At 36.4% G+C, this 12976-nt stretch overlaps 1 protein-coding gene across 1 annotated transcript; it reads left to right on the top strand.

The window, feature by feature from the left end:
• The first annotated feature begins 690 nt into the window (after positions 1-690).
• On the top strand, positions 691-10910 carry FBXO5 (F-box protein 5). The gene is made up of 5 exons (XM_053709271.1): positions 691-924; positions 3277-3976; positions 7295-7385; positions 7956-8123; positions 10430-10910. The coding sequence occupies exons 2-5, from the start codon at positions 3312-3314 to the stop codon at positions 10679-10681; spliced, it is 1176 nt and encodes a 391-aa protein (XP_053565246.1). The 5' UTR covers positions 691-924; positions 3277-3311; the 3' UTR covers positions 10682-10910.
• Positions 10911-12976: the final 2066 nt, after the last annotated feature.

Below are 12976 nucleotides of genomic sequence, written 5' to 3'. Positions count from 1 at the left end.
GGCCAATATCTTTGGTGAACACATTCGAGCTTGTAATTTGTCTATTATAATTCTCCTTTAATTGGGAATTGATTACATAATATATGTATTTTATTTGTGTACAATATGTTTTGATGTATTAAAACAAATATGTGCACAGTGCAACAGTTATAGCATTTTCTGCCAAGTGACAGATTTATAATTAATTATGTTTTTGCATTCAGCTATTTCCTACCACTGAACTCTAGTTTGCAAGATGAGAGGTAGGGAAACAATTGGCTTCCAGACAAATTCCTACCATGATTTAGAACACATATTACAGAAATAAAACCAGTGACCAGTATGTGCAAAATTTGCAATAATGTTGCACAAAAAATGCGTTGCCTACATTTTTTATTCAATAATGCAATAAGCCACTCGCATATATAATTCCAGTTTCTTCAGAATAGCATCAACTGCACTTTTTCAATTGAATTGGAATCATAACACACAGCAAGTGAATTTGTTTTAGTTTTAACATCTGTATGTGAATTCCTGACGTCTCTCACAGAGGACGTGTCACGCTCTCTATCACACACTGTTCTGGGCGGAGTCGCATGGAGCGGCTGCACGGAGCTTTAAACTTCTCCTGCCGCGTGACGTCACGCGCGTTCCTATTGGCTGGCACATTTTAGACACCAAATTCAAACCTGAAAAAAAGTTGCTTGAACAGTTCGCTGGCGCCATTTGCTTGACAAGCAGTAGTCCTGGCTCCCTATGTCATATAATAATAATAGGTAACGGGGAGACCTGTAAAGATCCGTTTTAGATTTAGAAACAAAAAAAAAAAAAACCTGCTTTTAGAAAGATAATTTATTTTTTATGGAATATTAATCGGGTCAATTTTTGGGATCGATCAGTAGATCTAAACCCACATCCAAGAGAGGGAACTGATCCTTGAGTACAGTAAGTCCGGTTGTTTATGTTTAAATATGGTTATATAGAAACCGTTTAGGACTGAATGGTGAACATGGTTTGTTTTAAATACGTTTGGAGTGGATCTATGGATAATAGTACTGTAAGATTAAGTTGATGAAAAGGAGGGAAGCTAAGTCACTAAAGTAATGGTAAATATTGCTGCAGTTAACACCAGTTTTTTATTATTATTTGAACCTTATGATACTTGAATTTATAAATTCTGATCCATGTAACTCCGTGTTATATTTTATTATTTATCTTGTTTGTTTTTTTATTTCTGATTGCCCTGAGACCTCACAATATGGCTACTCGTATGGTAGACAATAACCACCCTCTGCTCTGCCTTTTGTTTGGTCTTACACTTTTATTTCCTTATGGGTATATTGTGCATTTGCGGGGCACTTCATAAACTTATTATAAGACTAAATTTACTGATTCTGACCCGACAATATTTAATCGATAAGAAGCCTCACCCGCCAAAAGTGCACCCTGTACTATGTTATGGGCGGAGGGGAGGCGACTAACAGAGTCTGTAGCACATTTTAGCAAATAATAAAAATACTATTAATTGCACACAACAGTAGAAAAATATTTTATCTTTACTGTGAAGTGGTTTTTATAAACGTTAATGGGGAATTTAAAGCTGAATTTTCGCATTTAAGAAACAAAAATGGCGCAGGAGGGAAGCAGTCAGTGGGGGATGGTTATATCTAACATTAATTTATTTAAGACAATTGTAGTTAATTCTCAACTAACAGTTTAAAACGTTATTTTGTCTTTTTAAAACCAATTATATTCTATAATTATTGCAGGAAATGATGCGTTTTTCCCCCAAAGTATTGTCTGCCCCATCCCCCCTCTACACATACATATATATATATATATATATATATATATATATATATATATATATATATATATATATATATACACACACACTGCATAAAGACATTGAACATTATATAGGTCATTCAAGTTTGTTCCCCGCATTTATTGTTCTCTGGTGTTTCTTTAGATGAGAGACAGATTGCACCCCACCACCACACACACTTGCAGGGCTGGTGAACACATCTTAAGACTCTATTTTAAATAAAATAAAAAACTTATTTATGGTAATAATTAAAAAAACAAAAACTATGTTGCACACACCTAGAATTACATGCAGTGATGGCAGATGTGATCTGATTGCAGATTGTGGGAGGTTTGCACTGTGGCCCCAAGTGCTCTTTTTGGACACTTGTTTTATTTACTCCTTCTTGCTGTTTGTTCTTAGAAACATTGCTTGCCCCTAGTGGTTTGACATGATACTATGTGTCATATACAAATACAATTATTTGTTACAAATAACATTTTCTAAAAAACAAAAAAAACAATCTACCATCCATGTTAAATTCTAGAATATTATTAGAAAAGAGTTCCCTGCAGTAGACATCCTATTCAAAATTAAAGTGAATGTAAATTTTTATGCTAAAGTGCCGGGTTTTTAAAAAGTCAATTTAAAAACAAGAGCACTTTAATTCATCAATATTTACATTTCACTCGTGTTGTGAAAAAATACCTCTTAATCTTGACAGCAGCTCCAGCTTCCTCCTGTCGTCACAAGCCATTTCTGATATCAAAAATGAGGGCTAGGTCATCCTCCAATCACGGCTTCCCCCCGGGGGGAATCCATGTCTGATTCAACGCCGTGATTGGAGGAAGCCGGATTCCTCATTTTAGACCCAGGAAGAGGCTTTGCGACGGGTGAAGGAAGCTGGAGCTGCTGTCAAGATTAAAAGGTAAGTATTTTTTAACATGAATGAAATGTAAATTTTGAAGAATTAAAGTGCCCCTGTTTTTAATCGAATTTTTAAAAAACGGACACTTTAGCATCAAAATTTATATTCACTTTAAGTATGTAGAACATATAAAAACCATTAACGTGAAAGTCCACTTTGATGAATTAGTGCCTGGTTTTTAATAAACCTATTAAAAACAAGGGCACTTTAATTCATCAAAATTTACATTTCACTGTTTTCTTCAAAAACTTACCTTTTAATCCTGAATGCCGCTCCAGCGATTTCCCCCAGCCATCAGAAGCCTCTGCAGACGTCAGAAATGACGAATCAGGCCTCCTCCATTCACAGGTTTATTAAAAACCGGGCACTATTTCATCAAAATGGACCTTCACTTAAACATTGTTAATGTGTAAATAATTAAATAACTTGTATAATGTGGTTTTTCTAATGAGAATTAATCTATTTGTTTCCCAACCCCCATATTATACAATTTTAGCTATTCCTATTAATACCTCTACTCACTATATTGTATTTTTTTTTTTTTTTTTTTTTGTTCTTTCAGGCTTTTAAATAGAATTGCGCTGCAAGTCTGTCACAATGAAGTGTGGTATTAAAAGTAATCCTGACCAAGCAAAGATGTCTCCTACTAAACTGAACTCTGTAAATCTGAAGCTTGCCGTTAGCCCGGTCAAATATGAGCAAAGCCCATGCAAAGGTTGTGAAATGACACAAGATTTTTTACCGGATGGCAGTATCGGTAATTTAGCTCCAAAACACGATGACGGCAATACAGAGGCTAGACCTAAATACAATAAGGAGAATCTTCTGAAGAGGCTTGAGGACGCTGATACACAAGATGTTGAGTGTAGTGGTTTGCAAGACAGTGGTTATTCTTCAATACTGCAGGGTGATTCTCCATACCAAGATGAATATGACAGCATCATAGTAGAGGAACCTTTTTCTGACACACCAAAGAGTTTCTCTTCACATAACCAAAGACCGCTCCAAACTACCTCTTCCAAATTATTACCTGCACTTCATTTTGAAGAAGTAGTGTGCTCTACCTTGAAGAAGAGTGCAAAAAGGAGACAAAAAATTGACTGGGATGATGTTGTTTCTCGAGAAAGTTTTAGGCTTGAGTACCTCATTGGCAAAAATATGGGATTGGAAAAATTTGATATCCTTGGAGAGCTTTTCCAAAAGGACTTTAAGCATTTGCTGACAAAAATTTTGAGACACCTCAGTGCAAAAGATTTAATAAAGTGAGTGTCCTTAATGCTGCTCATTGTATTTAAAGACCTTTCTTTTGTCTTGCTAGAAAAGAAGTCAAAATTATTTTAACAAATCAACATTTTGTTTACTGCAGTTTTTCAATAGCCAAGCTTGCCTTTTTTGGAGAAGCAGACAATAATCCTAGGAACATTCATTAAATTTATGGTAAATCCAAGCGTATAACAAATGCTAGGATTTACCATTACTAAAAATAAACATTAGTTTCTGTCATCGTTTCCTAAAAAACACTGTTACTCACCCTATCTGTAAGGCAAGTATTTTGCCAACTCAGTGGCTCCGGCCGCACAGTGCTCTTCTCCAATGAGGTATAAAAAACACACAGGGTCAGCACATCACCAAAGTAGAGGATATAATTGTCATCCGTAGTAGGTGCTTATCACCTTCCAGGCTTCCCTCCAGCAGTCCAAGAACTATATGAAGAAAATCAAGGAGAAGGTGGCACTCAAATACAAAGCAATCCTTTATTACAGAGCAACTTTTCGGGGCTCCTGCCCCTTTCTCAAGCTCAGCTTGAGAAAGGGCAGGACCCCCGAAATGTTGCTTTGTAATAAAGGATTGTTTTGTATTTGAGTGCCACCTTCTCCTTTTATTTTCTTCTCCAATGAGGTGACTCTTCCACCTCTAGACCAATAGCCGTACTAGGATGTCAGTTGACACGCACGGCTATTGGTCTAGAGGTGGAAACGTCACCTTGTTGAAGAAAGCGCAGTGAATTAGTGATATACTTGCCTTTCAGATAGGGTGAGTTTAAAGTGAATGTCAATTTTGATGCTAAAGTGCCCGGTTTTTAAAAATTCGATTAAAAACAGGGGCACTTTAATTCATCAAAATTTACATTTCACTCCTGTTGTGAAAAAAAAACTTACCTTTTAATCTTGACAGCAGCTCCAGCTTCTTCCGGTCGTTGCAAGCCATTTCTGACGTCAGAAATTATGGATAGATCATCCTCCAATCACGGCTTCCCCCCCTGGGGGAATCAGTGTCTGATTCAATGCCGTGATTGGAGGAAGCCAGATTCCTCATTTTAGACCCAGGAAGAGGCTTTCCAACGGATGGAGGAAGCTGGAGCTGCTGAGAAAAAAAAATTACATTTTAATCTTCACAACAGGAGTGAAAAGTAAATTTTAATGAATTAAAGTGCCCCTGTTTTTAATCGAATTTTGAAAAATCGGGCACTTTAGCATCAAAATTGACATTCACTTTAAAAGTGAATGTTAAGTTTAATGAGTAAGTGCCCGGTGTCTTAAAATACTCTTTAAAAAAAAAAGCAGGGGCACTTTCATTCATTAAACTTTACAAAGACACTTGTTTTTTATAATACTTTTGCATTCTGGTAAATATTACGCCGATACTCCGCCTGCAGCTCCTGCTTTCATTTGCATATCGAACGATCCAGCTTCCTCCAATCATTGTGTGCCTCACGAGCTGGACGCCAAAGGGGGCGCACAACGATTAGAGGAAGTTGGATTTGTCATTGTTCTGTTAAAGAAAGCAGGAGTTGCGGGCGGAGGGTCGGCTTGGGTTTACCATCGCTTTAAGTTAGTATACAGTGAATTATTTTGCATTTGTTATGTTTAAGCCTATTCTGGAAACATGATCATGCTATGCTACTGCTGATTATGTTAGTGCCATTTTGTGCTTGAGGCCTGTAATTCTATGTGTCTGACAAGGCTTAGTTTATGTATTTAACCCCCGAAAAAGGATTTGAGCTCAGTTACAGTGTGGCTTGTGTTCAATTTACATAATCTAACAAATTAGAGCATGTAATTAATACAATTTTTTTTTTTAATTTTTTTTTTATGCAAATATAGTCGGTGTTCCCGCAGAAGCTGGGGATTCTGGGTAGGGATATGTGAATGAGCTTCACCATGCTGCAATAGCATTAGGGAATCCTTGTTTAAACAAAACAGTACTAGAAGTAAAATTGTGAAGCACATTTACATATTACCCAGAGTCCCATGCTCCAGTGGCAAAAATTTGTGTGGATGTGCACATTAACATTTTTCCAATGGCTTGAGGACAGTAAAGTCAAAATTTACATATATAGATGGATCATGAAATTAAATATTCCAATGACTTTAATTAGCAATTTTGCTTATTTCTGTTGGTATGCTTTAAAGCAGGGCTTGACAAACCCAGGAGCCTGGGAGCCACTGGCTCCCTAGAATTTTGCCCCTGGCTCCTAACTTTATGGGTTATTCTCCATATATCAATATATATTCTTTCTGGCTCCTAATTTTTAAACAGATTTGTCAAGCACTGCTTTGAAGGGAAAAATTAGGTAGGCTGATGAGCGCTTATGAGTTTGCACATGTCTAGCATTCTATGGCAGCAGAGTTTGCAACTATGTATAACATTGCTATAAACATTGTTGCAAACACTGCTGCCATATGGCTAAAAACAGAACATGAAAATTTAACCTTCCAATTTACATTTTATTAATTTTACTCCGTCCTCTTGTTATTTGCATATGTGTCTAGTCATCTGTCAATAGTTTGCAACATTGTTTTTTATAGCAATGTTATATACATAGATACAAAACTGCTGCCATGGACTTTTAAATACATGCTGCTGAACTTCTATAAGCCCAGCTTTACTCTTAACGCAGGATATCAAGAGAACAAAGTAAATTAGAAAGGTTGTTTAAGATCACATGCTCCTAACTGAATTAAAGTAATGGTAAATCCTAGTATTTGTGAAACACTAGGATTTACCATTGGAACGAATAAAGGGGACTTTCAGTCATGAAGTATAAAATACTTAATGTCCAAGTTCCTTTATTTGTATGAAGCGTTCGCAGCACTGAGCTCCTCACGCAGCCCACGACAGAATGCTCTTGCTGAGAGGTGACGTTTCCATCTTAGCCAATAGCCGTGCGGGCTATTCGGCTTGGCATCAGCTGAGCCGCACGGCTATATGCTAAGAGGTGGAAACGTCACCTCTCAGCAAAATAGCGTTCTGCTGTGGGCTGTCTAAGGCACTTAGCACAGCGAATGCTTCATACAAATAAAGGAACTTGGAGCATGAAGTATTTTATACTTTATGAGTGAAAGTCCCCTTTTTGTTCCAATGGTAAATCCTAGCGTTTCACAAATGCTAGGATTTACCATCACTTTAAGAAAGTTTAATATTGATTTTACTGTCCCTTTAACTTCAACATTTTTTGTTTTACCTTTTTGTCCATCACATTACTTAGAATTTTTTGCGAATAATTATACAAAATGTGACAGCTAATATATACAACTGCATCTACTCAGTCTCTAATTCTATTTTCTTGTTTCTTTCAGTGTCATACGGGTGAGCACTACATGGAAAAAGATCTTGCATAAGGACCGCTTGGCTTACCAAACTTATAGTGTTGCATTGAAGGAACTTCTTGTAAGTGTTTTGGTGTGCGCCCCCCCCCCCCCCCCCAATAAAAAAAAAATGTGAAGGATGTCCCTGTATGACTGGGCACAATTTACTATGCCTGGAGGTTGATAGTAGTGAACGTATCCGCCTGTACTCGTAACTTGCGATGTTGCATCATACAGTGAAATTTGACATTTCACCATAGGTTTCTTGTACAATGCAGTCCACTGCTCTAGCGCAACAAAACAGGCGAGTGTCTGGGTAATTGTGACACCTTCTTAAAGGGACATGATACCCAAATGCTGAATAACTTGAAAGTAATGCAGACTAGATAATGTCTATGTGTAAAATCAGGATGCTTGTCCCAGGACTTGCAAGTATGTGTGCCTCTAGAGGCAATCTCTGTCAGTTTATGGAAGTTTCCTATAAAATCTTATGAGATTTCACTGAAATCTCATGAGATAACGGTAAAACATCAGCATCTATTAAACTGTTTTTTTTGTGTGTTTTTTTTCCCCCTCTAGCGTGTTGTATTAGCTGAACCTCCCCACTAGCTTATTGTATTCGCTGAACAAAGTTTTCTTTTTTCTTGAACAGGATAAGGAAGCAAAATTAACCCCCAGTGCTGCCACCCGTGAAGTTTCACTATTCAGAGTTCCTCTTGCCTCTGTACAAAAAGTAGCCAGTTCAGTGTGCTGTTTTTCTAAAAAGAAGACAAATAAGCAAAATAAAAACTTGCACAGCAGGCACCTGGAATTTAATGAGGTTAGTAGCAGTACATTTAGAGCTGTTTACATTCTGTTGGCTGATTGATGTCTCATGGTACAGGGGTAGTGGAAATAGACATCACTTAAAAATTTGTTAGAAAAAAATCTACTAATTTGAAGTGCTATTGCATTGTCTATATCCTGCTTTTGCTGGTTATGCAATCTACTGTATTTACTAGTCCTTTACAGGGGACATAAAACAAGTTGGGATAGATTAAAATATAATATGTACTTTTACCTGCAAGCTTATACTGCAGTGCCCCCCAACCACACACTTTTTATGGCTGCATCTATATCTACCTTTGATTTGGTAGAATGCAAGACTTTAACACATTATTTGCTGGAGCATACCTAGAAGCAAATAAGCTGATGTGAACTCAGTTGAAATACAATGCCTGTATTTCTGGTGCTAAACACTGATAAGGAGGGTGGATCAGACTACTCCAGACAGCATGGCTATGTAACTAAATTGGCTTATTTTTGAAAATTATTTTAAAATACTTGGCAGCAATTATTAAACACATTTTTTGTGCAAACTATTTTTGTTTAATTAGCCCTTTTAAGATATGCACAGATCTCAACATGTTTTATGGCACTTTAAATGTGTATATTTAAACAAGAAATCTGAGAATTGTAGATTTTCCAGTCTTGATAACTGAAAGAGCACACAGCATAGTTTGCAAGCATAATCTTGCCTCAGTTCTGTCACTAACTTGCAGTTTCTCATCTGTTTTCTGCTGGTCACACAACTGAGATTTTGTTAAAGGGACAGTCAACACCAGAATTTTTGTTTTTAAAAGATAGATAATCCCTTTATTACCCATTCCCCAGTTTTGCACAGCCCCCTGATCACATGACATTTTATTTATTATCGATCGACTTTCATTGTAGCCAATTAGTGCAGTGTGTCTCAATCACAGGCGCAATAACAATGTTATGTATATGGTTTACATGAACTAGCTCTCCCCTGTTGTGAAAAGCAAATAAAGCATGTGATTAGAGGCGGCCTCAAGGGCTTAGAAATGATCATATGAAGCTTTCTAGGTTTACCTTTCAACTAAGAATACCAAGAGAATAAAGCAAAATTGGTGATAAATGTAAATTGGAAAGTTGTTTAAAATGACATGCTTTATTTGAAGCATGAGGTTTTTTTTTTTAACTTGACTGTCCCTTTAATACAATGACAGTGGCAATACCTGTCATGTCCAAATGTGAGTCTAGACTGACTCCTTAAAATAGTAGTGGGTGGGATTTGACTATAGAAAAATAGCAGCAAACAAGGTATAAGTACAAAATGTTTTTACTCTTCCATAAGCAATACTACAATTGCACATTTATTGATTTAGACTAATTGCCCCTTTTTAAAGTGAATGTAAATTTTGATGCTTAAGCGCCCGTTTTTTAAAAATTTGATTAAAAACAGGGGCACTTTAATTCATTTACATTTCACTTACCTTTTAAACTTAACAGCCGCTCCTGCTTCCCCCGGTCATCGCAAGCCATTTCTGTTGTCAGAAATGATGGATAGGTCATCCTCCAATCACGGCTCCCCCCGGGGGAATCTGTTTCTGATTCAACGCTGTGATTGGAGGAAGCCGGATTCCTCCTTTTAGACCCAGGAAGAGGCTTTGCAACGGGTGGAGGAAGCTGGAGCTGCTGTCAAGATTAAAAGGTAAGGTTTTGTTTTTTCACAACAGGAGTGAAATGTAAATTTTGATGAATTAAAGTGCCCCCGTTAATCAAATTTTTAAAAGCCTGGCACTTTAGCATCAAAATTTACATTCACTTAAAAGGGTTTTGCAGCGTACATAAATTGCGGAACTTGACTTCTTCTGTGGAGTGTGGGACCTGAAAAGTTTGTGTGTTTGTTTTTTTGTGTACTTTTGCTGGTGAACTGTTAAATTTTGTACACAAATATTTCTAGTCATTCATGTATGTGCTGTGTTCCTATTTGTAAGAGCATGACATTTTTAAAACTGGAGACCCTGCAACTGCTCAATCGCAGCAGATTGTGTCCCAGTCGGCAGTGCTAGTTGCATGACTAATGCTAATTGGGCAGCAGTGAGCTGCTGGTCCTGGTTGATGCTTTACCTATGTGTTTAAGCTATTGCAGGGGGTAAACACAGTTGTAAGGTAGCCAGTGTTAAAATTACATGCTCTAACAAATTACATCACTTAATCATTTTCATTATAATGACCCTTTAACATTTAACCATTTGTTTGTGCAGTGTCCTTTTTTATTCTTCATATATTAATCCATTCAGCAACTTATTTATTCTAATGATTTAATTTCTTTCTGTGCAGATTGCGAAAACGTTAAAGAATGATGAGAGTCTTAAAGTTTGTACGGCATGTGGGTCTCCTGCCAAGTATGATTCTTACCTTCATCGAGCTCAGTGCACTCGGGACAGTTGTAAATGGGACTTTTGCACAATTTGCTTATGCAACTACCACTACTCTGAAAGTTGTAGATCTAGCAAATCTCAGGGTCAAAGATATTTGTCAGAACCTCTTCCTGGTAGCAGAAAAAGCAAACACAATTTAAAAAGACTGTAAACCTTAGGGGGGGAGAGAAAGTTAAACCATGGACTGTTTAATGGAAATTTCCTGAGAAATAATTCTTAAACTTTAAAATTTTATATATACATTTTTATTTAGTTATCTTTTAATAGTTTTATATTTCTTTATGAAGAAATAAAATGTGTGATAACTCTGTAGCACATTTTTACCCTTTTAATAATAATAATAAAAAAAACTTATTGTCCAGTTTTAAAACTTTTTTTTTTTTTTTTCCCTCACTGGTAATTTAAAAAAAAACTTTAAAAATTTCCATGCAAAATGGTTTTGGGTTTGAACTGATAATCTTGCTGTTATACAGCATTTATAAATTCTTATTTATTAAAACAGAAAATGGATTTGTCATAAAAAAAAATCTAAAATGTTGTACATTACTGTAAATATTTTAAATGTGAGTTTGTTCATTTGTATGTTGTGCTGTTTTCAAATGTTGATGTGCAATATTTGTTTTGCGTTTAAATAAATTATTGCAATTTTTCTGTACAGACTGGTTCATGTTTTTTTTTTTTTTAATATTAATTTTAAGTTCTGGCAAGTGGAGAAGAATCTTAAGGACCACACAGTTATGCAAACATGAAATTCTGTTAACCCCATAATGACCACAGCACTTTTCAATTTTCTGTCCGTTTGGGACCAAGGCTATTTTTAAATTTTATTTAAATTTTTTTAAAATTTTTGTGGTGTTTGAGTTTAGCTCTAACTTAACTCTTACTCATTTACTGTACCCACACATATTATATACCTTTTTTCTCGCCATTAAAGTAAATGTCAATTTTGATGCTGAAGTGTCTGGTTTTTAAAAATTTGATTAAAAACAAGGGCACTTTAATTCATCAAATTTACATTTCACTCTTGTGGGAAAAAAAAAAGTACCTTTTTTAATCTTGACAGCAGCTCCAGCTTCCTCCACCCGTCGCAAAGCCTCTTCCTGGGTCTAAAATGAGGAATCTGGCTTCCTCCAATCACGGCGTTGAATCAGACACTGATTCCCCCAGGGGGGAAGCCGTTATTGGAGAATGACCAATCCATCATTTCTGACGTCAGAAATGGCTTGCAACGGCCAGAGGAAGCTGGAGCTGCTGTCAAGATTAAAAGGTAAGGTTTTTTGTTTTTTTTTCTCTCTCAACAGGAGTGAAATGTAAATTTTGATGAATTAAAGTGCCCCTGTTTTTAATCGAATTTTTAAAAAACGGGCACTTTAGCATCAATATTGACATTCACTTTAAATGGATTTTTTAAAGATAGTTATTTTCATCATATCTTATAATTTACTATTAAAAATTTTTATAAAATATGAGGAAAAATGGAAAAAAAAACACTTTTCTTCTGTTATGTGTGATCAGTCCACGGGTCATCATTACTTCTGGGATATAACTCCTCCCCAACAGGAAATGCAAGAGGATTCACCCAGCAGAGCTGCATATAGCTCCTCCCCTCTACGTCAGTCCCAGTCATTCTCTTGCACCCAACGACTAGATAGGATGTGTGAGAGGACTATGGTGATTATACTTAGTTTTTATGACTTCAATCAAAAGTTTGTTATTTTAAAATAGCACCGGAGCGTGTTATTACTTCTCTGGCAGAGTTTGAGGAAGAATCTGACAGAGATTTTTTACTATGATTTTAACCGGAGTCGTTAAGATCATATTGCTGTTCTCGACCATCTGAGGGAGGTAAAGGCTTCAGATCAGGGGACAGCGGGCAGATGAATCTGCATTGAGGTATGTGGCAGTTTTTATTTTCTGAATGGAATTGATGAGAAAAGCCTGCCATACCGTTAAAATGACATGTATGTATACACTTCAGTATTCTGGGGATGGTATTTCACCGGAACTACTGTGTTAAAGGTCACTAATCCTTTTAATAACTATTCTCATGTTAAACGTTTTTGCTGGAATGTAGAATCGTTTACATTGCTGAGGTACTGTGTGAATAAATATTTGGGCATTATTTTCCACTTGGCAGTTTTTTTTTGCTTTAATTGTGACAGTTTCGTTTCTCTTCACTGCTGTGTGGGAGAGGGAGGGGCCGTTTTTGGCGCTCTTTGCTACGCATCAAAAAATTCCAGTCAGCTACTTTTATATTTCCTGCATGATCCGGTTCATCTCTGACAGATCTCAGGGGTCTTCAAACTTCTTTGAAGGGAGGTAAATTCTCTCAGCAGAGCTGTGAGAATTCTTATAGTGACTGTGTATAAAAAACGTTGTTTTGTTTTCTTATGTACAAATTTAATTAGTGTTGTTTTTTACTAATGGGAACAAACATTTGCTAAAA

Source organism: Bombina bombina, chromosome 4 (assembly GCF_027579735.1).
Source record: "Bombina bombina isolate aBomBom1 chromosome 4, aBomBom1.pri, whole genome shotgun sequence".
NCBI lineage: Eukaryota > Metazoa > Chordata > Amphibia > Anura > Bombinatoridae > Bombina > Bombina bombina.
This window is presented reverse-complemented; position numbering and strand designations above follow the sequence as displayed.

Excerpts from the sequence above, each read along its gene's own strand:
- FBXO5 (XM_053709271.1), top strand. The coding sequence starts at position 3,312 with ATGAAGTGTGGTATTAAAAGTAATCCTGACCAAGCAAAGATGTCTCCT. Across the intron at positions 3,977-7,294 it reads AGTGCAAAAGATTTAATAAA|TGTCATACGGGTGAGCACTA; the intron begins GTGAGTGTCCTT and ends TGTTTCTTTCAG. Across the intron at positions 8,124-10,429 it reads GGCACCTGGAATTTAATGAG|ATTGCGAAAACGTTAAAGAA; the intron begins GTTAGTAGCAGT and ends CTTTCTGTGCAG.